This window comes from Schistocerca americana, chromosome X, assembly GCF_021461395.2.
Source record: "Schistocerca americana isolate TAMUIC-IGC-003095 chromosome X, iqSchAmer2.1, whole genome shotgun sequence".
Classification (NCBI taxonomy): domain Eukaryota; kingdom Metazoa; phylum Arthropoda; class Insecta; order Orthoptera; family Acrididae; genus Schistocerca; species Schistocerca americana.
In genome coordinates this window covers 713,022,123-713,047,431 of record NC_060130.1, presented here as the reverse complement: position 1 = coordinate 713,047,431, position 25,309 = coordinate 713,022,123, and the positions used below count along the sequence as shown (strand labels likewise).

The 25,309-nt window shown below is 40.3% G+C and overlaps 1 protein-coding gene across 4 annotated transcripts in view; it reads left to right on the top strand.

Moving 5' to 3' along the window:
• The window catches only part of LOC124554685 (rho GTPase-activating protein 190), a 278,320-nt gene that overhangs the window by 32,687 nt on the left and 220,324 nt on the right, over positions 1–25,309 (top strand). For all 4 annotated transcript variants that reach the window (XM_047128306.1, XM_047128305.1, XM_047128304.1 and 1 more), the window contains exons 3-6: positions 16,162–16,309; positions 17,161–17,250; positions 17,345–18,017; positions 24,692–24,901. In XM_047128306.1, the coding sequence (XP_046984262.1) occupies positions 16,162–16,309; positions 17,161–17,250; positions 17,345–18,017; positions 24,692–24,901 (1,121 nt within the window). The remainder of the gene's footprint in view (positions 1–16,161; positions 16,310–17,160; positions 17,251–17,344; positions 18,018–24,691; positions 24,902–25,309) is intronic.

The following is a 25,309-nucleotide window of genomic DNA, read 5'->3' as shown; positions in this document are numbered from 1 at the left end:
GAATTTTCTCCTGATGGACACAATCCACGACATGGTTTATCATCAGTAGAGGACTTATGGAAGAACATGGCCCAAACTTCTCTTTTCATTGCCTCCAGATTTTCTTTATTTCTCCTACTTGCCTCCCCATAGTATATCTGCAAGTTTTCTATTTCAGTTTTAGTTAACTGACCTTGTCCGGTCAACAGTTGTCCACCTTCTAATTTTTTTCCTCTCATATCAGCAGTTAGTTTTCTCAGCCTTGTTCCCAAACGTTTTTGAACATGGCCTACATATTCTATTTTCCTAAAAATGGCATCTCCGTATGGCTTAGAGTTCACCACATTGTTTTATGCCTTACTGTCACCATCGCCCGAATATTTGGTGTACCGTACGCCTCTTGTTTCTACAGACCGATGAACTTCCATACCACCACTTGTTCCTCTAAAATTAGCCACACAGTTGTGTTCTTTATGTTCATTGACTTTACAACATTTGCTATATTTAGACATTATCTCCACATGTAACACTTTACCGGTGTCTACACTCGTTGCAGTCACTACTCCATTCAGAGAAGTATGTCTCCTTTCTGCCAACTTCCATCAAGTGCAACTGCAATACCCGAACATCCGTCATTTTCTTCCACTGCTTCCCTAGCAGCCAGTTTCATGCTTTCCTCACTGACCTCACATACAACTTTCTCTAATATTGTAGTCAGTTTTTCAAATTTATTTGGTGGTTGATGTAAGTTCATCACTGAACAAAATGTTCTCCCTGCAGCCATGGCCTTACCAATGGATCGTAGGGCATAAACTAATCTAGTATTGATTTCATAAGGGCCACTTGCATCTGGTTTTGAAGAACTCATAAATGAAATCACAGCTGAGCATTTAATGCAAATTAAATCCAAAGAAATTGCTAGGCCTTTTCTCCCACTGGCACTCTCACAAATTTTCACACTCTGTGACTCACCACACTGTCTACATTGTACAAATTTTGAAATCACATCTGATAATATTATCAAATTTATAATGATGTTACTGCACCCCTTGTCACTTACAGTAAATTCATTGTAACTCCCATGAAGTGGTGAGAGCTTCTTTGATGGTGCACTTGTTGAAGAATTACAATTAGAAACATCGTTGCCAGGTGACATAACCTCTTGTACAGAAAGCTTTCTAAAGTTTATTCCTCTAAATTGTCGTTTCTTGAAAATGCCTTTACGTTTCGTCATCTGCAATAAACACAACAAAACACACGTAAACAAGTACTGCGAACGTAAGTATAACAACTACTCGCAATTACACTTGAACAAAACTAACCGCCTGTTCGAAAGCGTGTTGTTTACAAACAGCAGAAACAAAAGAATACCGACCGTTGCATTCCAAGGATAGCCAACACACTCGGGAGAAGAAAAAAAAAAAAAAAAAGAAAAGAAAAAAAACCTTGCGTACAATGTAGGGGATATAAAGATCTAAAATATATATGCAGAAAAATGGATGTGGCACATAAACACAGGTGGTCGGAAAATGCTCTCTAAATGCTCAAAAAAAAATTTTTTTTCAGCAAAATCCTTTTCGGAGTACTTAAATAAAACCTTAATCTATCGAAATATGATGAAAACCGAAAATCGATTTTTTTCGACCTGGTCCCCTTAAAAGAGGAAGTAATCGCTGGGCCCCAGATCCAGAAAATGTGGAAATTATTGTTATCATTTTGTATCTTAGGAGTCAACAAAGAACTTACAACTCCTTGAGCAGTGTCAGTAGGAGCCACATATCTTTTACTATCATTTCTTACCTCTTCTGCTTGATCTCGGGCACCAGATTGCTCAGAAGAATTTGGTAGTGCCGCAATATTGGTCTGTCCTTTTCTTGCATAGTCTCTGAGGATGACTGCTCAAAAACTGCAAAGGACAGTCAGAAATACATTCCTTGAAAATGACTGCATCTTGCCTTCTTTGATGGAATGGGTTCTGTGTTTCCATTGTTTACTCCTTTCTTTCATTTTGGTATGGTAATAATGAATCCAACACATGTCAGTTGTGATCAGATGGCTGAAAAACCCATCACTCTTGTTCTTGCATGTTCTCAACATTCTTGCCCCAGGTGTCATTTGCTGCTTGCTTTGAATCAATGTCAACAAACAAGGGACCCCTGAGGATGCCAATTTTGTCATGTGCAGTGCATCATGCAGTATTTTGTGCATTGATCCTGTGCTAATACCAGTCTCTCTGCCAGTTGTTCGGTAATGCATCTATCAGACAATACCAAAGCTTGCAGTGGTTGGAGATTCCTCCATCAGAGACGGTCTGGCATTTCCTGGTTGAGTTTTTCAGATCTGTTTCACCACATTGAAACAACATTTCCCTCTTTTCCAAAGGTGTTAGCACACACACACACACACACACACACACACACACACACACACATATATATATATATATATATATATATATATTACTCACTACAAAACTATGCATCTCAGGAAGAATTCTACAAACAACAGAAAAACAAACTACACTTCCAATGCATATGTGCACATTCAAATACCCACCCTGTTTTTTGTCAAAGGTATTAACTTCTTGAAGTATCCTCGTAATCATCAGCAAGCACATTTCTGTTTCATTAAACACCTATCCAAATTCCCATTCACTTTTTGTGACCACTGCTGTGTCACTAGCGAACTTTGTTATGATGTTTCCTCTCTTTGACAAAGAACTCCCACATTGAAATAGGCCTTCAGTTCCTCATTATTCTTTCAATAAACTAAACATGGACAGTGAATGGATTACCCTTCTATCCCTGTACCTTGTACCACAATGCCTAAGAACCGAAAAGATTTCATTCCATTCCATATTATTAATGACCTTCTCCAAAACAATGGACGAAATATAAGATCCAGTTCTCCTCCAAATCTTTCTGCTTTTATTGGTTGCAATGCTCAGATTGCTTCTCACGTGCCCCTCCTTCTCTTCATATCTACCTGACCCTCTTTTTCTATCCTACTCTGCATAGGTAGGAACATAATTTATCATTACTTGGATTGATAATAACGAGGAGACCAGCAGAATGAAACAGGCGATTCTTGTGGTGAAATGAAACAGGTGATTCTTGTGGTGACTGACAGTGGAGATTACGAGGTGAATTAATAACCAACACGAGTCTAGAGCATAGTCGAGTCATCGAAGCATTTACCACAATCCAGGGAATAGTCCAAATCACAAAACATTAATCTGGCAAGGTCAAAATACTCTGCTGTCCAGTGATGTGTACGTAAGACTTCAGTGCCTAGCAAGAGATTGGCATCAATTGCTGGGCAGTGGTATATCGGTAAACACTTGTCAGATGGTGGTGTCACCTCATGTAATTGCCGGGGCAGCTGCACCCTGCACGAGCAGGTAGCTGCAGCTGTCTTCTAGAGCTTGAGTCACTCTGATGTGTTCTCTCTGTCGATACTCAGGCTATGTGAGGAATCCCAATCACCCTCAGATACTAAATCCCTCCCCATTTTAATTGGAAAACAGGGTCAAAAGTGATTTGGCGGTTGCCGATTTCATTTGAGGGAGGGGAAAATGGAATGTAGGAATGCCTGCCAAAGGCTCCCACAGTGTGTCTCTATCGTGGATGGCTGGGGCGGAGGGGGCACCGTCTGTGAGCATCCTCGCTGATCACCGGAGTCTGAGTGCAGCACTGGCCAGCATGTGGGGCAGTGTGAACCAGAAGTCATGGAGATCAGACCAATGGATCGGTCTCCATGGTCACCACAAGTTGTTAATGCTCAGTGTCCACTGATGGCAAGGGAAGAGGGCAGCTGATTTGAGCCAAAAGTGGTGTAGGGGCAGGAAGGAGTTCAACCTCCATCGATTCCCAACACTGGTCATGATCGACTTCCTGCTGATGCCTAACATGAGGGCAGAGGTTGTAGTCGGAGGTGGGGGGCTGTATGTTACAGTTGCAGACAGAGCCAATTCCAGTGCCAGACCAGCTGCTCCTGGCCAACCTCAACCTCAAACATCTGCCTTCCCCTCTTGCTGATGACACCACCTTGGGTCTACCTGGGGTTCTGGTCGAAAGTACAAGCCTAGACAGGGGCACCCACTCAGTAATATGGACTCAACTTCCAAATTGGACATGGGATGGAACGGAGTAGTGGTCAGGTGCTCAATGCCATTGCGCTGACAAAAATCCTGAAATGCCGATGCAGTGAATGGAGTGCTGTTGTCAGAAACCGCAGTGGAAGAGCCCCCCTCCATCACAGATATAATGAAAGGGTGCGGATAGTAGCTTTAATAATAGTTGTAGCCATGTGGGAAGTTAGAGAGGCCATTAACAACAAGCAAGCACATAACTCACCTGAATAGACCAGCAAAATCAACATGTACCCTTTGCCAGGTCTTGTCAGGAAATGGCCAAGGGTTAAAATGCTGCACTGGGGTGGACGGGTTGTGGGCACAGGAATGGCAGTTCCAGATAGTGCGTTCAGAGGTGACGTCAATCCCAGGCCAAAACATATGATGTTGCACTATTGTCTTCATTCTGCAAATTCCCCATTGTACAGAGTGGAGGAGCTGCAGTATGCAGGAGAAGAGTGTGGATTGAATTACCACACAGCATTCATCATCTGTAGCCAGCAAAGTGACCCCATCAGTGACGTTAAGCCTGTGCTGTAAGGAAAAATAATTGCGCCATTCCAGGTAGGCATCATTAAGCAAATGCTCTGGCCACCCCCTTCATACAGCAGGCAACACTCTGCGGAGGAGCAGATCACAGGCCCATTCTGCCACTACTTTATGTGCTGTTATTGGGCATCTGCCAAGGGTGTGTTGCTGGTTTGAATCTAAGACAAAACTCAGTGCCTCATGTGTATCAGATTTGGCATCTGGGCCACATGACAACCAGGAAAGCATGTCTGCATTTTAGTTCTGTGTTGTGAGGCGATAGTGGATCTCATAGGTATAGTTACTGATGAGCAGTGCTCACAACAATAAGATAAGAGGCTTGTGATTGGTGATGAGGTCAAAATTTGCACCATAGAGGAACATGTGAAACTTCCGGACACTACTACGATGGCCAACCCCACCTCCTCAATTTGCAAATAATTTCTGTGTGCCACATTTAATACTTCGGATGCCAATTGAGTGTGCTGTTCTGTGTCGTCAGTGTATTTGTGAAACAGCGCAACACCCACGTCACAGTCCGATGCATCCCATGCCTTGACGGAATGCAGTTAACAAGGGGCCGACCTAAGCCACTTTTTAAGTTGCATGGAAGGCTTGTGACATGCCTCTGATCTCTCAGATTTAATACCCTTTTTATACAGTTGATTAAGCAGATGGGAAATGTTGGCTACATTTGGGATAAACCTGGCATAATTATTTGCTTTGCCAACAAATGGATGTAGTTCTGTGAGGTTCTTAGTAACCTGTAAGTGAACAGTTGCAGCAACATGATCCTGAATTGGGGTGAGCCCATCTTGGCTTATATATGATGCAAGTACTTCACACTCAACAAAAAGAAACTACATTTGTCGAGGTGACAAGGAAGACCATTGGCCTGGAGCCACTCAGACAACTCTATAGATTGTGCAGGTGCAGCTCCTGCGTAGTCCCAGTAACTAGCGATCCGTTTAAATAAACAACACAGTTGGGGATACCTTGAATAATCAACACAGCTGGTAATACCCTGGATGAGTTGCTCAAGATATCTCTGAAATATGGCAGGAGTACTTGCAACCCTGAATGGCAACGTATTATAACAATAAATACCACATGGTGTATTAAGCACTAACAACTGTTTCATCTGATCATCTAAAGGAAGTTGAAAGTAGACGTCAGTGAGATCTATCTTTGAAAAATATTGGCCCCCAACAAATTTAGCCAACTGTTTCTCCTGTTGAGGAAGTGAACACAAATCAACATTTGCTTGAGCTTCAACAATACACTTACAGTCACCACAAATATGAAGTAATCCATAAGGTCTCTGAACCATGACCGTATATGTAGCCCATTGGCTATATGATGCTAGTGACAGAGCACCCACATTTTCCAACCTATCTAGTTCTGCTTTAACTTGCTCGCACACAGTGAGAGGCATGGGAGAAGCCCCACAGAACTTGGGCATTGCCGATTGCTTTAAGGAAATGTGGTCCTGGAACCTTGTTGCTCGACTTAATGTAGATCCAGACAGCTGCCTAACTTTTGCACACAACACAAGTTTCATGAATGGGATCACAGGTGAAACCAAATTTACCTGGTCCTGAGTTTGAAAACCAAACAGTGCAAAATCATCTAAACCAAAAATGTTAGTTGTTGTCCAAGAATTGACTTACTTAACTTGAATGATGATTTAACCACACAATGGAATCAACTGGCTGTTGTATGTCATCGCTTTACTCTACGGAGACTGCAGTTGTGGCAAGCCAGTGCACCAGGATATGTCCTCATTAATCAGAGACACAACCACGCCTGTGTCCAACTGGGTATCCACTGCCATCCTATGAATGGCCAAAATTGTTGATGCATGCTGGCTAAGGCAGACAGTTGTGAGGTGCCCTGGTTAGCAGCATGTGAAACAGATTACATTACAGAAAGGGCAGAAGGGGCAGTGATGCCATTGATGCTGTGGCTACAAGCTGGACATGATTTGATGGCATGAACATTTTTGGGGTCTGTCAACAACGATGGGGAGGAAAACATTGACAGTTGTGGAAAGTTGGGAATGTGAGTCTCACGGGAAGCGTGCAAGGGATAAGTCCCTGCAGTCGCGCTATTCATCTGTGTCCTCGGTGGCTCAGATGGATAGAGCGTATGCCGTGTAAGCAGGAGATCCCGGGTTCGAGTCCCGGTCGGGGCACACATTTTCAGCTGTCCACATCAAGATATATCAACAACACCTGTCAGCAGCTGAGGTTTTCAGTTAGTCATCATTTATTCCAGGGAACAGCTGCACGGTCATCAACAGTAACTGTTCTTTCAAGTACAAGTTACTGTCTTCGTATATATAATTCCCAAAGTATCTGTATGCACCCTTTATATCTCTGCCTTTAGATTTTCTAATTTCCGACGCTACCATAGAATTTAATATTCTATGTTCTCACACTCATTGAAATTCTCTCTTGCGCTGTTATATATCTTTAGTAGTCTCTGACCATAGATGTGAACTGTCAGACTATTTTACTAACTTTTAGTAGAGACATGCATGTACCGGGAAAAGATAATGTAAATGTTTCCTATTACTTTTCATGTCGCAGTAGTGCAGACTTGAAAGTTGTCTTGACCACATTTGCAGGTAGTGATCACAGCTGCCATACAAATCTCTTTGATTTCTGTCAGCTACTGGAGGAAATGCTACCTTCCCCCAGGCTGAAGTGTCTCTATGTACCACCCCCAACAGAGGGGGATATTTTCTCTGCTGTATGAGTTGTATTGGTGATCTGATCCTTTTTCCCTCATAGACCGTTGGAGCCTTCACTGTAACTGTGACAAGAGACAACTAGAAGGTACTACTAGCTGGGTCAGTTAGCCTAAGGTATTTTTAAAGTGGTATTACTCCCATTTATTCTAGATTATAACAGACGGAGCCAGACCTCCTAAAAGAAAGGTATGTTTAGTGAGTTTCTGTTTGTATTATGGCACATAAAAGTGTCATTTATGTCGCCATAGTTAATGCCAGAGACAAATTGATTGTGTTTGGTTTTGCATGTTTGAATAAACTCAGAACAAGCATCAGATGTAGTCAACAACCATTACTATCATGGTGCTTGAGTGTGATTAGTTTCAAACTTGCTTTAAGCTCTCTGTGAGGGTGTAGTAAACAAGTATGATTTATTTCATTTAATTTTGTCACATGAAACCTGTCTTTTCTTTATTGTGAAGTTAGTGGGACTTTTTTTTCTTGGTTCAACATCATAAACATAAGCAGATTTGAAAAGTAGTGGCTATTTCTGTCTCCCAATTTAACATGCATGACACATTTCAGACAGAAAGACGTAACTCTAAAATGATGATTTAAAAGGTAAAAGCTACTAAAAAAGGAATGAATATTTCATACAGCAATGAGCTGTATGGTGTTATTGACCTTCCTAACATATGAAAATCTTGTTCCAGACTGAGAATAGAGTATGGATTGTGTTAAAATTTAAAAAATTGCTTCAAGAGTTATTGTTAATCAGATTGTCACAAATAATGTAAGAGGAATTCAGCTAAGTCCAGGTACTTTGCACTCATTTAGAGATTTTACTTGCTTTCCAGTTCTGTAGAGAGAGATTTCTGAATCCTTATAGAAGGTAATAATGGCCGTATAGAATCAGGAACAGAAAGCTGACTGAAGCCAGGAGCGAATAGTGGTGAAATTCTAAATACAGAATGGCATATATATTGTAAATGTAGACTAGTGACCAATCTTGGCAATGTACACTGATCAGCCAGAACATTATGACCACCGACCTACTATCAGTATAAACCTGTCCAGGCGATAGCAGCGTCACTTGGTGAGGAATGACTGCTAGTCGGACACATGCACAGTACATGTAGTATCAGTGAGCTGGTAATATCTGTGTGTAGAATGGGGAAGGCATGCGGTCTATCTAAGTTAGATTGAGGTCAGATTGTGATGACCCAGAGGCTTGGCATGAGCATTTTGGAAACTGCATTACTTGTCAGGTGTTCGAGAAGTGCTGTGGTGAGTGTCTTCAACACGTGGCAAAATCAAAGTGAAACCACATCCAGACGTTGTGGGGTTGGGCAGCCACCCTTCATTACAGATATTTGATATCGTAGGCTGGACAGGCTAGTAAAACAGGGTAGGGGGAGAACTACTGGCCAGTGTACAAATGTGTCTGAACACACATTTCACTAAACACTCCTAATCATGGCCCTCCACAGCCAACTACCCATGCATGTGCCAATGTTAACACCACGACAACAGCAACATAACTGAAATAGGCATGTGACCACTGGCACTGGATTTTGGTGTAGTGGCAGAGCATTGCATGATCTGACAATTCTCGATACCTTCTTCATCATGCCGATGGAAGGGCATAAATCTGTTGTCTTCTAGGGGAACGTCTCCTTGACACCTGTACTGTGGGATGGAGACCAGCTGGCAGCAGCTCTGTTATCCTCTGGGGAGCGTTCATGTGGGCGTTCGTGGGTCTAGTGGAGCTTCTGCAAGGCACCATGACAGCAAAGGAGTATTGTACATTGGTTGCAGACCACATACTCCCCTCCATGATGATCATGTGTCCCGATGGCAGTGGCATTTTTTAACAATATAATGTGCCATGTCACAATGCCAGGAGTGTTATGGAGTGGTTCGGGGAACGTAGTGGCGAGATCCAGTTGATGTGCTGAGCCCCCAACTTGCCAGATCTGAACCCAATCAAACAATGTGATTAATGTAGCATCAGAGCTTATCCCCTTTCCTCCTCCCCCACCTGGAGTTTATGGGAATAAGGTGACTTGTGTGTGCAGATGTGGTGTCAGCTTCCTTCAGAGACCTACCAAGGCCTCATTGCTTTCAGGCCAAACATGTCACCACTGTTATCCGTGCCAAAGTTGGACATACTGGGTATTAGGCAGGTGTTCATAATGTTGTGGCTGATCAGTGTATTTATTACTGTAAAGAACTAGATAATGTTTAGTGATGCTATGACAGAATCTAAATGTGAAATAATCTGGGTGAAGGTAAGCATTAAAGGTGGGTCAAACGTGTTAATTAGATGCCCAGCTGACCTGACAAAAAGTTTTTGGATGTACATGAAGTCAGTAGAGGGAACAAAATCATTTATTCAGATGCTCAGTGACCATACTGACACTGAAATGAATGATGACAGGGAGAAGACCGAAATGTGAATTTATTTTCAGAAATAGTTTCACCATGGAAGATTATAAAATAGTTCTTGTGTTTAACAACTGCACGGTGCTGTAATGGCATATGGAGGGTGGCCAGAAGCAGTCTGAAAAGCTTGTAAGGGTGTTGCAGAGTAGGTTGTGCCGAGAATTAATTGTTAATAAAAAACTTGATATGTTTCTGAGTTAATCACAATTGAAATTAGCCAATCAGACCGTTGTGCACCCAGATTCAAGTGGCCCACACCAACGACAGTGTCGCTAAATGTAAGCTATGTTTGGTTTCTTAAAATCAATCAAGAGAACGATACAAAAATTGGACACGGGACAGTAGTGTCACTCAAACACAAGCCAAAGGCTGAGCAGTCTTGTGCGCAATCATCTACACTATGAGAACAACTGACACCAATTATAACTGATGGGCTGCTTAAATTTGTGTGTGCAATGGCCTGATTGGTTGACTTCAATGCTGATTAACTAGGAAACTGAATAACGTATTGAATTTTTTTTTAAGCAGTTATTTCTCAGCACAACTTACCCTGCAACACCCTTACAAGCATATCAGACTGTTTCTGACCATTCTTTATTGAGATAAGTTATTGCAGAATAGAAAGTCAACTAAAATCGCTCAACAGTGGCAAGTCAACTAAACTGGATGAGAAATCTGTGAGGTTATATAGAGATTGTCTGAAATGGCTTGTTTCCATTTGAGCAGGAGTTAATCGTAGATTGTGGGAGCAATGGAAGCTACTGAGTGATCTGAAAAAATGTGCGGGTCATTCCTGATTTCAAAGAAGACTGTTGGACAGGTGCTCATAATTGTATGTTATTATGTCAATGTAGCAGAATTTTAAAACATGTTTTATATCTGCACATATCACATTTTTGAAGAATGAAAATCTCTCTATAAAGATGAGGTGACTTACCGAACAAAAGCGCTGGCAGGTCGATAGACACACAAACAAACACAAACATACACACAAAATTCAAGCTTTCGCAACAAACTGTTGCCTCATCAGGAAAGAGGGAAGGAGAGGGGAAGACGAAAGGAAGTGGGTTTTAAAGGAGAGGGTAAGGAGTCATTCCAATCCCGGGAGCGGAAAGACTTACCTTAGGGGGAAAAAAGGACAGGTATACACTCGCACACACGCACATATCCATCCACACATACAGACACAAGCAGACATGTCTGCTTGTGTCTGTATGTGTGGATGGATATGTGCGTGTGTGCGAGTGTATACCTGTCCTTTTTTCCCCCTAAGGTAAGTCTTTCCGCTCCCGGGATTGGAATGACTCCTTACCCTCTCCTTTAAAACCCACTTCCTTTCGTCTTCCCCTCTCCTTCCCTCTCTCCTGATGAGGCAACAGTTTGTTGCGAAAGCTTGAATTTTGTGTGTATGTTTGTGTTTGTTTGTGTGTCTATCGACCTGCCAGCGCTTTTGTTCGGTAAGTCACCTCATCTTTGTTTTTATATATAATTTTTCCCACGTGGAATGTTTCTTTCCATTATATTAATCTCTCTATAAAAATCAACATAGATCCCGTAAGCAGAGATCATGAAAAACTCGGATTTCCTTGTTCATTCATAAAATCCAGAGCACTCTAGAGAAAGAATCACTGGTTGAGGCCATGTTCCTTGACTCCTGGAGAACATTCTGTCCAGTTCCTTACTATCATTTAGTGAACAAAATATGAGCTTACTGAGTATCAGACCAGATTTGTGACTGGAGTCAGTACTTCCTAGCAGATATAACTCAACGCATTATCAACAGGATGAAATTGATGGATGTAAAGTTAATTTCGAGAGTATCCCAAGGGAATGTTATTGGACTGTTACTGTTAACAACATACACAATGAACTTGTGGATAACATTGGAAGCTCTAGGACACTGTTTACTGATGATGATATACGTATGAAGCTTGCAGTGCTAGATGGATATGTTGAAATGCAGAGAATCGATAATTGGTGCAGAGACTTGGCTGTTGACCCTGGACATAAATAAATGTAACATATTGCACATAAATAGACAAAGAGAATCATTATTGTGCAACTACATTATTGGTGATAAGCAATTGGAAACAGTAACTACTGTAAGATACCTTGTACTCACCTTTTTGAGCTATCTGTAGGGAAATGATCACATAAAACTACATTTAGGAATTGCAGATGCCAGACTGAGGTTCAGTATTAACATTTTGTGTGCCATGCCCTTAATATTATGTTGTCTTTCATCTTGGAAAGAATGCCATGCACGTAATATTACTGGCACAACATCTTCGTGAGGACTGTCATGCCCGTGATGTTACAGGCAGTCCTCACTAAGGTCATGTGCTCATAATATTTTGAACATGGCATTCTTTCCAACATGGAAGACAACATAATATATCAGGCATGGCACTCGAAGTGTTAAGGAAATGTAATTCATCCACAACATAAGTGGCTTAAAAACCTCTTGTAAGACAGTTTCTTGATTATTGCCAAACTTTCCAAGAAGAGTTGGACAATGTGTGACTTCCTTCCACATATGTTTTGTGAAATAAATGACAGAAAGTTGGAGAAATTTGATCTTGTACAGAGCTTTATCAATAGCAGTTCTTGCCACATACTATTTGCAAATGGAACAGATAAAGAGGAAATCAATAGTGGTACCAGAAGTACTCTCTGCCACACACTGCGCTGTGACTTGTGGAGTGTAAATATACATATAGATTTGCTTTCAACTTAAAAACAGAGAAACAATAATGCTGTCTTCTTCAGTAGAAGAATTGTGTGGAAACAGAAGTAGACTTTGAGCCTTCATTTTATTGTTACCCATTTCATATCCAGTTCATTGCAACGGAACATACAGTGGTGCTCCATTGGCTGGTTTGTCATATCTGTGTGACTTCTTAGAGGTCTTCTGCAGGTGCGGAGATAAAATTTGTCTCTCAAATGCATTTGAAGATGACTTGTGCAGCTTTCCTACACAGTAACAACTATTTGTTCACCATTGTTTGCCTTCCTTTTAGTCAGCACTGCAGCTATTTCTGCTATCTGGTACTGTTATCAAACAGTTTTGGATCTTTCTGTCATTCAATATCAAACCGTGGAAGTTGAATAATACATTTAAATTCATGTGAAACATCTACTATGTCTTCTTTACTAAACATGAATATTTAGAAATGATTATGCAGGTAATACGTAGCACCCCTCTTTAACAATCTTTACTCTCATTACAGTGATGATAGCTATGTGGTCACAGATTACTACATCCACACTACAGCATTTAAGTGGTCAACTCTTGTAATTGCCAAGAATATGTAAGGTGCTGACATCTCCTGTAAATTACATAGTAGTTCAGTTCGCCACATTAGTGCACTTAACCTTTGGCTTTGTAAGGAAAATCAGAAATCCCCCAAAGAATAGTAGGTACAACTACCCCAATTGACATGATCAGCAGTCTCAAGCCTCTCCCACTACTTTAACTATTGAAGCTGGCAGCCAATATAAGCACCCACATATAGATCTAGCAAGAATTTTTGGCCAGATTGGGTTCTAAATGCAGAAGAAAAATAAGGGATGAGGCACCTGTATGCCATTTTCATTATGTGTCAATCTTATTGAACACTTGTTGGGGCTTCAACATACAATCCATCATGTCACACAGTGTATTCCACAGTTCCATGTTGGAGTTAAATACCATGTTCACTGAGTTTTTGACCATGCCAGAGGACTACTAATGTCATATTGTAACACTGCTGCTGTGAAGAAGACAAGGGCTTTGTGGAATGGATGGGGTACGGTGACTGGTCACTGACTGTAATACAGAAACAACATGGAGTTTATGATTGAATGAATATAATTTACACAGAGTTGATCACTATGTCATATAATAAAACTGCAGTCTATTGCAGAATGGATACATGTAACTTGTGTATAATGTCCAGAGGAAATGTATACAATTCATCATGCAGTGCAGCACTAATAGCAGTCAAGCCTTTCGTAATTGCAGTTTTGATCGAAGTATTCTCAGTTCGCTTATGGTGTCAAATTCTGAGAAAATTTCGAGTTCTCGACATTTCTGTTTGTCTGTCTGCCAACATAGGCAATCAAATTCAGCAGTTATAAAATGTCCAAGTCAAATGATTGAGTGGGTCAGGGTAGGTATGGAGGTATTAGAGTTTATGTATATGTTATGTCAGTCTACTTCAGAACAGAACCAGCAATCTGAACTGCACTGTTGTTTACACACCTCTTGCACTCACACTATCCTCTCCACAGTTCCTCCTTCCTCTGTTCTGTCTCTTCATTTCAAACCACTCTGCCACATCATTGTGCACTGTGCACAACTCCTGCTTACAGCCAGAACTATCTCACTGTTGTCACATTCTTTTTATGTGTGTGTAGTGCCCAGCTCTCCCAGCTGTTAACCATCTTTCTCCAACCCTCAGTCTCAGTTCCCACATCCTTTCTCTACTCACCCACTCAACCATACACAACTCTCCTCACCCCAGTTGAGCTGCAGTGCTGGCACAATGTAGTCTTCCAGGGTAATATAGCTGTGCAGGCATGTGTGTGTGTGTGTGTGTGTGTGTGTGTGTGTGTGTGTGTGTGTGTTGTACTAGCTCTGAAGAAAGATTCGTCTGAAAGTTAGCAACATTCTCACTCTTGTTTGTGTACCTGTCGATGACTTGACATACAGACTATGTGGTGATTTGTTACTTTTACTCCCCCCATTATTTATACTCCACCAAGGACTTTCTATTACCATATTCAGTAAATCATCAGAACAGCAGGTATATAATAGGTGTACTTCAGCACTGAAGCGTCTTCATATATAACAGCTAGATGAAATGTTCTCATTCTGATAATGAAAGACTGTAGTTTTAGGAAAAAAATAAACTTATTTTTGACAAAATCGCTGTTTAGGTCAGGCATATGGATGGATGTACTGGGGATGGTTCAAATGGCTCTGAGCATTATGGGACTTAACATCTGAGGTTATCAGTCCCCTGGAACTTAGAACTACTTAAACCTAACTAACCTAAGGACATCACACACATCCATGCCTGAGGCAGGATTCGAACCTGCGACCGTAGCGGTCGCGTGGTTCCAGACTGTAGCGCCTAGAACCGCTCGGCCACCCTGGCCGGCTACTGGGGATGTTCTGTGCTGGATTTAAATGGATAAGAAAAGACTTAACAAATTTATACATAATGGAAGGTGTGTAGATGACATCATAAAATATGCTGGAGCAACAAAGATGTCATGCATCCACCCCATCACACCCCCCCCCCCCCCCTCAAAAGGGGCTTATAATTCTCTTTCCCTTTCATGAATATGTGTGGGGCACTGTGCAGTGGCATTACTCCTTCCTGTCTTGTGCTGTGCTACTCTCTGACTATACCTTTTCTTTGAATTGGTTTTTAGGACAGGTGCCTTGTTGACAACTTGGCCTTTGTTTAGGACAATAAACATGGTTACTCACTCACCCCCCCCCCCCCCCCCACCTCCCCACCCCAGCCCCGTGTGTGTGTGTGTGTGTGTGTGTGTGTGTGTGTGTGTGTGTGTGTGTGTGTGTTCCATGCGCACACTATATGTGTTAGCGAGACCTTTTTAATGCCAAAACTGTTGTTTATTGTTAAACCTAGTGAGGAAAATATTGAGGAAGTAACATCTATTAGTGAAGTTTCAAGCAGGTCTATCCTGTTTAAAATAGTGAGCTCTGCTCGGCCATAGGTATTGTCTTCTGTGGAAAGCTTGATGACTTCTCCATCACAATCTCACCTCACAGGAGCTTCAATGTGGGCCATGGTGTAATTTTCCATTGTGACCACACACTGCAGACAAATAAAGCAATGCATGTGAACCAGGGACAATGGGAGTGTCCATTTTGTTGTCATATCCAGTGGGGGGCCAAAAGATTATACTGGATGTAGTTGCGTTTATTTTGGCATTCAAAGAAGATGTACCTAAAAACGTGAAAGAAGATCTTTATGCTCCACCCCCAATAGGATGTTTTAAATGTTAGCGTTTTTGAGCACACGTCTCGTGCTGCACATGTGACCCCCTATCACCAATGAGCCCCCGTCACCAATATGTATTAAATGCAGACAGCAACATTTCTCTCGGTCTTAGAGCTCATCAAATTACTCCATTTGAAACAAGGAGTGGAGCTCTCTGTTGACACACAGTATTATTAACTGTAATGGAAATGACAGGTGGAGCATTAAGTTATAACACATCATATGATTGCAATAAAAATGTCAAAATATTTCTCAAGTCATTAAAGAGTCAGTGTTTTTAGGCTCATAACAATTTCTAATAGTAAACAATGTTTTGTTTGTTTCAGACTGATTTCAGTGGACGTGTTGTAAATAACGATCATTTTTTGTACTGGGGTGAAGTTACCAAATGTTCTGAAGAAAGTATCGATTTCCTCTTTCAAGTGATTGAACAAACAGAATTTATAGATGACGCGTCTTTTCAGCCTTTCAAAGGTTGTGCATTATTTTATACATATTTTATTTTACATATATTTACTCAGTTGCTCTTTCCCCATTGTAAATACAAATTGTGCTTGTGATGCAGTTATAGTGTAGAACTGTGCGGAATTTTATAGTTAGTGCACTTAGTATTTATTTTTGGTAATTTTGTTTATGATAATTGTATGACATACAAATGACAGTTTATCTTAAAGATAAAACTAATTTATTCATAGAATCTCATTGGACAGTGTGGAGGAAACAATGAATTCGATGTATGTTTATCATAAAAATTACTGAGAGTAATCCTTCTTAATATTAAACAAGGGAAAATCCAGTATGGAATGTAACAATACCAGAGAAGGAAAGTTGCTACTCACCATATAGCGGAGATGCTGAGTCGCGATAGGCACAACAAAAAGATTCACACAATTATAGATTTCGGCCATTAAGGCCTTTGTCAGCAGTAGACACACATACACACACGCGCACACACACACACTCACGCAAATGCAACTTGCACAGACGTCTGCAGTCCCTGAGAACTGAAACCACACCACTGAAGTGACAAAGGCCTTAATGGCCGAAAGCTATAATTGTGTGAATCTTTTTGTTGTGCCTATCGCGACTCAGCATCCCCACTATATGGTGAGTAGCAACTTTCCTTCTCTGGTATTGTTACCTTCTTAATATTATGTTCCTCAACTCCCATTTCCTGTTATTTTCAAAATTTTCAGCATTAGTTTTAATTTACATCTATCCTTTGTATTCAAAATTTGTTGCTTTGTAGTTAAAGTTTGTTGCTCAGGACATCAGACATTCATAAGATGTCTTTGTTAGTTAGTTCTGGTTTTTCTTTTTTCCAGGAAGTAAAATGGAGCCGTATGTAAAGAGATGTAGTGCAACAAAACTGACTTCTGCCGAAAAACTGATGTACATATGCAAGAATCAATTAGGTAATGGCTTTTTGAATGAAAGTGTACTCATTTCATGTGTTGTCTGGATGTCACATGTGTATTATAGCAAGTATTTATTTTTCCTTCCTTACAGGCATTGAAAAAGAATATGAACAAAAAGTATTACCAGATGGTAAAATAAGTATTGACGGTTTCCTGTGTTTGTATGATGTGAGTGTTGTACCAGGTAGGACAATTGAGAAACAAACAGAAATAGTTACAGCAATTTTAAACAATTTGATAAAAACGAAGAAACCTATTGTGCTTGTTACAACTAAAAATGATGATGCCAATGAAACATATGTAAAGGAAGCAGAACGACTTGTAGCCAGAAAAGAATACAAAGGTGCAATTCCTTTAGTGGAAACATCTGCCCATGAAAATATCAATGTAGATTTAGCATTTATTGTCTTAGCTCAGTTAATTGACAGGACCAAAGGAAGAACAAAAATTTTGCCATATGTAGAGGCAGCTAGAATTAGGAAGGAAATTCTTGAACAGTGCACGGAAGCATATCAGCGTTTAATACGTTTACACGTTAATGATTATAGAGCAGTTTGGAGCTATACTTCAAAAAAGCTTGCACAGCAAGAAGACTTTATTCGTTTTGTTGAGCTGTTTGGTTTGGATTGTTCCCAACGACTTTTTCGGCGATATGTGAAAAAGCTGAAAGATGAACATTTAGCAAAGAGAGTCCAGGGCTATATGGACATGCTTCCTGAAATTTTGCAAGAAATGGTTCCTGATATTTCTTCTCTTCGAGACAGGTATGTACTGAGTACATCATTTGTATATTTTAATTTCTTCAAATGGTTATTCCCCCCACCCTCCTCCTGTTCCCTTGGGGTCATCATGATTGAAGCTTGTATGTTATATTTCCAAAATTGTCAGAACACAAGAAGTCACTTTAACACTTTACATTGTAAAACACAAATTTATGTTATTATTTGTTGTCCTAACTTCATATGAATTTGGAAAATATTGTATTTAAGTCCATTTTTTGTTTAGTTCGTTACTTCTTTAAAAGACAGAATGCCAAAACCTGTGCTCTTCTGAAACACATTACTTTAACAAATATTATATAATTGTAAGAAATTCCTTCGATAACCAATATTGTGTTATAAGGAACATTTCTGGATTTAGGTCTGACTGAGTGAGATTTGTAACATTTTTCATGTATATTGAAGAATTGTGTAGAGATGAAAACCCATAAATATACTCGAGATTGTGACAATGGACTCATATCTGTGAAGTAATCATCTTTATTTTTAATGTTGTGGAGCAGTGTGGGGGCTGATTGATCATCTCAAAGAATTACATAAATCTGTAGCACAACATTGTAGATGCTAGAATTTATATGAAATCATGAATCATCTTGCGATTGCATGAATGAATATCTTTGGACTTGTAACAACAGATGACTGTACTCAATATCACACTATGTGATCTCCAGCTTTTCTGTGTTGTGAGTCAGCTCTTCCTGTCTGCTGAAGGAGCTGAGCCCAAGAATGGATTCTGAATGGGAGGGAACTTGCCCAAAAAGCAACACTCGGTGCATGAAACTGATTTCATTCAAAGCAACCACAATAAACACTGTGCTTCCATGTGAAATTAATTCTCACTATTTGCCTTCTTGGTTTAACTTGAGTTAACAGCTACATTCCAGGCTATTTGTTTATGAACATATGCATATCTGCCTCACACAGTTCTGCTCTTTTGTGCTGATATATGCCTGGTTGAGAGCTTGTGATAATCAGGGACAGGTAATTGGATAACCTACTATGTCTTGTAGCACATTTCTTTTTATGTGCTACAAGTTTCCTGCAATGTCCAGTGACATTTTATGATGTGTAGATGGATACAGAAGTAATAGAAACTTCTTAACAAACACTGTCAGTAGAGCATTGAACCATGTTACAAATGTTGCACAGCTGCAATACATCGTAGGATGGATGCCCACAATTTGTTAACTATTTCCACAGCAATTATTCTATTTGCCATACCTAGTTCAGTACACAGTACTTAGTTATGTCAGTAATGGTAGAGAAGGCTCATTGTACAAAATAAACCACAGATGCTTTGTATTGTCCACAGAAAGTAACAAAGTGGGACACTGAGTGCTATGGAAATTCATAAAATAGTCCTTGAATAATGCCGACGGTGTATGTGGCACAAATGCCATCATGAAAATGTGCATAATTGTTTCTGATGTACAAGCTAGTTTTGATGTGTGCCATATATAAGCCCAACATGTTATTAAAAGCAAAGTGAAGAATGACTGGACCATACTACTTTCTTCCAATTATCATTAGCTCGTGATGTGTGGTCTTATCATCATTTTTGTCAAGCTATTTTGTTCTTGGTGGTGGTCATTGGTCTGGAGATGGCCACTTGCTCACATGTGTTCATTTTGTGTAAATTATTTTGCACTGTGATTACAAAAACAGGTTGTTTGAGATGCACTTAGACAGAAAGCAGAAGTGATTAGAAGTACGCATAATCGGAGTGAGAGTGGTGTTCATTTAAGTTGATTAGAAAGTCCAAGAGAATCCTTTAATCAGAGCCTAATCATAATAAATTATCACAATACAGAATCACTACTATACACTGCTGAGGCTTCAACTGACTCCGCTCTTTGGCTGGCTCTGTTGTGGTGTCTTCTTGACGGTGATGCTATGTGCATGTACTGTCAGGAAATGTGGCTTCAAGATGGCCACAGATTGTTAAGACCATCACGTGGTTTACTGGTAACCTCAGGATGCATTCTGCTTGGTGTGGTATCAATATTATATGAAACTACATTCCTCCACCCTCAAAACTCCTCGCCATCACTGTATGTTGGTACTGGCAGAAATGACGGCATGGAGGAGATCTGGGCACAGGTGCCAATTGATTTGCAGTGGATAACACTAAGAGTCACTACATAGCTTGGAAAAAATTAAATTGATATCCATTGACAGGGACTTCCGAAAACGTACAAAGTGCTTGCTGGGCTTGCATTTTTTGCAAAAAGACCACGTGAACATGATAGAGCTTGTCATAATGATCACACTTAGTGTCACAGCAAGGACGTGCCTGCCAGTGGTGAGCTGTGAAACACTGAGGGCAAGATTTAACATCACTAGTTTGCTTCCTACCACACTGATTCGTTTACATTTCTGCCCAGGCTGAGACACTGCGCTCCATGGCTCATGGGCTACAGGCACAACCTGTTTACTACTACTCTGTATTGCACAAATAGGAACAGAATGAATATGGCTGTGTCATATGAGTCCTGATGCTCCGTTAATTCCAAAACCTGTTGCACATGAGGGTAGGGATACATGAGAATTTGCATATGCAAGGATCTAACACATTCTGACTGATAGCATCCCTAATCATGGATGGCATCACTATAATAACGCCCAGACTCTCACTTAAATTTGCTGTGATGCATAAGCCCTTGTAAGTTTGATAACCACTCCTTATGAGTTTGATTAGATTGCCTCTGCAACTGAAAGAATTTGTAACATGCAGCTGTCACATTAACCTGTTCATCATACTACTCATCTGGAGCAGCAATTTGTTCATTGTACGGAACTCTTTCAGGGCGAATGGTAGGAAAATGTTTGTAGGTGATATGATACACAGTCACTCCTACTGTCACAAGAAAATATGGTTGCTTGTCCCTACCTTCAGTATGATGTGCCTGCAGGTGAGTATTGAGCTGTACATGGTTCTCAAACCATTCCTCTCGCATTGAGTCAAAAGCACAGAATGGCTGTAGGGAAACAGGCACTGCTGGCTGTGGCAGTGCTGTGGGTGATGGGAGGTGGTGGTAGAGGGTTGGCTTACACGGTGAGTGTTTTTGTCACCATTTCTATTAAATTATTCAGCTGCTGCGCCTGAAACTGAATAATCGGTGTTAGTGACTTCTTGTGGAAGGCTAGTGATGAGCAACACATGAAAGCAAGAGAAATATGAGAAAATATGAAATAGTTAGGCTCTGAAAGTACAAGAAAATGCAGTTAATTTTGCAGGTAGGTGCAGAGCCAGGGTCTGAAACAAGGACACAATAAAGAAATGGCAAGCATGGTAGTGGTGACAAATCTGTAAGAAATAGATGCACAGACAGGTAAATATTGTCGCCAAGTGGTTGCAGAGTGAGAAGTAGAACCAGAAAACTTGTGGGTGTATACTTGTCGCAAGTGTTGAATCCACCAAGGTATGTGCCGAGGATTAGGTGGGTGCTTAAAAAGCAGAAATGATTAGAAATACATGTAATCTGCTTGATACTGTGTTTACTTAACCTGATACAGCAAGTCTAATGATCACAATACAGAAATGCTACTACAAGTTGCTGAGGCTTAGTTTGACTCCATTCATGGACTGCTAGGCAATTGGGTTAGCCTCAGTGTGGCGTTGTCCTATACCGGAACAGTGGTGGCACTACATGCATGTACAGCTGTAGTTGTGTCTTCAAGACAGCCACAGGTAGGAAGGTCATCACGTGGTTTATTGCCAACCTGGTATGTGTTCTGCCTGGTGTGGTATTGATATTGTACAACACCAAAAGTCACTGACTTTTCTGTGATGTCACTTGTTCACACTAACTCGCTTCTTCAGTTTTGTTGTCTCCTCTGTTAGTCTACATCTATTATGTTTGCCATGCCACAAGTATGGTGTCATCACATCGGACAGTTTTATTGTTGCTATACCAAATACATCAGCAATTTTCTTTACATTTTCTCAAAGCAGTAGTAGAGATTTTCCATATTTTCTGTTTGATTCAGGGCAACTGCAGGGATGAGTATGCAATAGTCTGAAAAGCACTGTTCATTGATATTTGCAGATATTGCAGTTTTACTGCTTGTATTTAAGAGACAACAGGGATTTAGTACTAGCACTCATGATGATCACCCAGTGATTGAAATCAATTTGCAATAGAAATTAAGATTTCTACTTCAACAACCAATGCTGGCCCTCTTTTTGTTATTAATAAAGGTTTTTTCATTATTTTACTACCCGTCTTATGTAGATGACTGCATTGATATAGAGTACATCCCTGGATTCATGCTTTTCATGGGCTGTTGCCTTAACCATTAGATTACCGAAGCACACCTCTTAGTCACACCAGCTCTAGCAGTGATAGCATAAGGGTCATCACACACTTTAATTAATGATCTCCATCAGCTATGATACTCCTAAGAAATTAACAGCTAGCAGGTAGTTTCAAGAGTCCAATACAGAATGCTTTAAAAATGCTTAATTGTTTAATTTGTGCAGGAATATCTCCTCCTCCTCCCATACCCCTCTCTCTCCCTTCCCCCTCCTCCTCCCGGCCCTCCACTCCCTCCCTCTCCCCTCCCCATCCCCCTCTCCATCCCTAAATGCCCTCCCCTACCCTTCCCTTCTCAATCCTACTGTTTGTTGAACTGCAGAATTTCATCAGCAGTTGCATGTTCAGCAGAAGATTATTGAAGATGATGTCCTCATATGTATGAGTCTTAAGAGGTGAATATAGGGCCAGGCTATTACTCTTGTAACTGGTATTAGCTCATTAATTAGAACTTCCAAGCTAAAATAGAAACTCGTCCTCCTGACGTTTCCTTGCCAACTGCAGACAACATCTTCTGAGGTGAGCACTGGCACACCTCAGAAGATGTTGCCCGCCGTTGCCCGCCAAACCTCTGGAGGAAGAATTTCTACTGTTCGACCATGGCCTCTTAGCTCGGAAGTTTTAATTAATGAAGGCATTGGCCGCAAAAGCCAACACATTATGATTAGTAATAGCTTTTCAGTTTGTCTTGTGATTTGCACTGCAAATAACATTTTTGCAGATATCGATTTGCACTCAAAGTATAAGGTTGTGGACCTGGTCATCTTCATGCCTGACATGAATCCTTAAAATGGTTTTGTTGCTCAGGAAGATCAAGTGGTATTGATTGCATGTCAGGTTGCTGGTAGTGTCAAGGATAATGTTGATAACATAGCCCATAGCGAATCATCAGATCCACCAAACAGTGATTGAGTTTAAGAACTTTTTCATTCACAGTCTAAACTTAGATAATAGCACTGTGCTGCTTTCCTCTTTGTAAGGGGCAGTGCCTTAGCTTACAGGCTCAAAATTGTGTGTGTCACATGCTATGTGTTATATAATGTTTACATGCTTTTTAAAATTTTATGTGGCTTCATAAAAAGTACTACTTTGGAAGTGTTATGGCTATCTCTGCACAAACTCATGTACTTCAGCACTCAATGACACTCAGTCTTGCCTAGAGTATGCAAGTCATTGATACATGTAAAGACTTGGCCATTCAGGTGAATAAAAATTTATAAATGTGCAGAAGCCTTGTTATATTGGCTAAATAACTTTTCATTCCATTGGTCAGCTTATAGCGATAAGTCAGTGTGTACAAGTTGGACTCGCATGTCATTTTCTGTATTTCATTTGCTCTCCTGTAATTTGTAGTAAATTAATTATTATTGATTCACCAGTTTTGTTCTTTTCACCTGCTACCAGTTTTGGCCTGTAAGAGCTCTCAGCCTGTATCAGAGACAGACCCAGTCATAATAAAGCCTGGGATACCATTAAAGTCAGATCCTCCAGAGAATCCTCCATAAGATTGCAGAAACATTGAATTAGTGGCATTTCGTTATGGCTGAGCAAACCAGTTGAATGTAAGCATGTGGGCAATAAAAGTATAAAATCATATGGTATAGGAATTAAACAGTTTTTCAGAAGTTGTGACATCTTCAGAATTGAGAGAAGATGGCTAAATGCTTTCTCATTATCTACATTGTACATAGAGTGGCAGGTTCCCTAAATGCTTTGTCATTATCTACGTTGTACACAGAGTGGCAGGTTCCTGGCGATAGACATCTCTCAGTGAGCCTACAGTTAGTAGGCAAGAGCTATATCTTTCTCATTAGAAGTTAAAAAGCTGGCCTTTGCATTAAATCAGAATGTCATTGAGTGCTACCAAGTTCATTAGCACAAAATTTGTGTTCAAATAAGAAGTATTCCATTTTGTGTATTTCGTTGGTGCTGTAGGAGTGTATTCACTGGAGGAATTTACTTTCAGTTGCTGCACGTTGTCACGACTTAACACAGTCAGACAATATTTGTTAGTGATATTTTTCATAGGTTTGCATCTGGATCATGTTGCCGTCCAGACGTCTGGACGACGAAATGATCCGGCTGCAAACCCGTGAAGAATATCAGCAGTTATTATGCCGGGAAAGTCTATGAAATCAATATTGTTAATGTAAAGACAATATAGATAGTATTTTCATTGGTTGAATAACACTGTATTGTAAAAGCCATTAGAGGAATGATGTTTACTCCTGATTTTTTTGTGAATGTTCTTATGTAAATGTTATTTCTTTTTATTCTTTCCAGTTTTTAAAGTCATGTCATTCAGTGTATAAACATTGCTTGTTTCCATTTGTCATATTGTAGAGATTGGCCGGCTGTACAACTTCGTCTCAAAGAGCATCCAGATTTTAGCCAGTATTTTTATGAATGCCCAGACGATATTCCATGGACAGAATGTGACCTGACAGATGTGTCAGAAACACGGATTCCATTTGAAGTATTAGACACAAGTGAAGCAGAAACAGTCTTCAAGAACCATGTGAATGCATTGCAGCAAGAGCAGAAAAGATTAGAGTGAGTAACATGAACAGGCTTAATAAGGCTCAGATTCAAAGAAATCATTATGTGTGACAATAAACCATTTCTTGCAGACATGTGTTTCAGAGACTAGTTCTTTCCCTTTAATAATTTGTATTCATTTTTTTATGTGCTGCAGACTTCCAAAAAGGTATGTATGTGATAACATGATGAAATGCATTTTGATGTGTATTATTGCACCGGCCGCTGTGAGCCTTTTTGTGATACTGAAATGCTTGCATCTTTTGCTTTTAGAGATTAGAGTGAACTGTGCCCTCCTCCCTACCCCATTTGTTCACATTTATGCCTAGTAGAATAAAAGAAAGTGTGTTTCAGTGCATAGTTAAATCACTGCATTTTGTTGTTGTGATATAATTTTAACTTTGTGCATTTTTACATTGCACT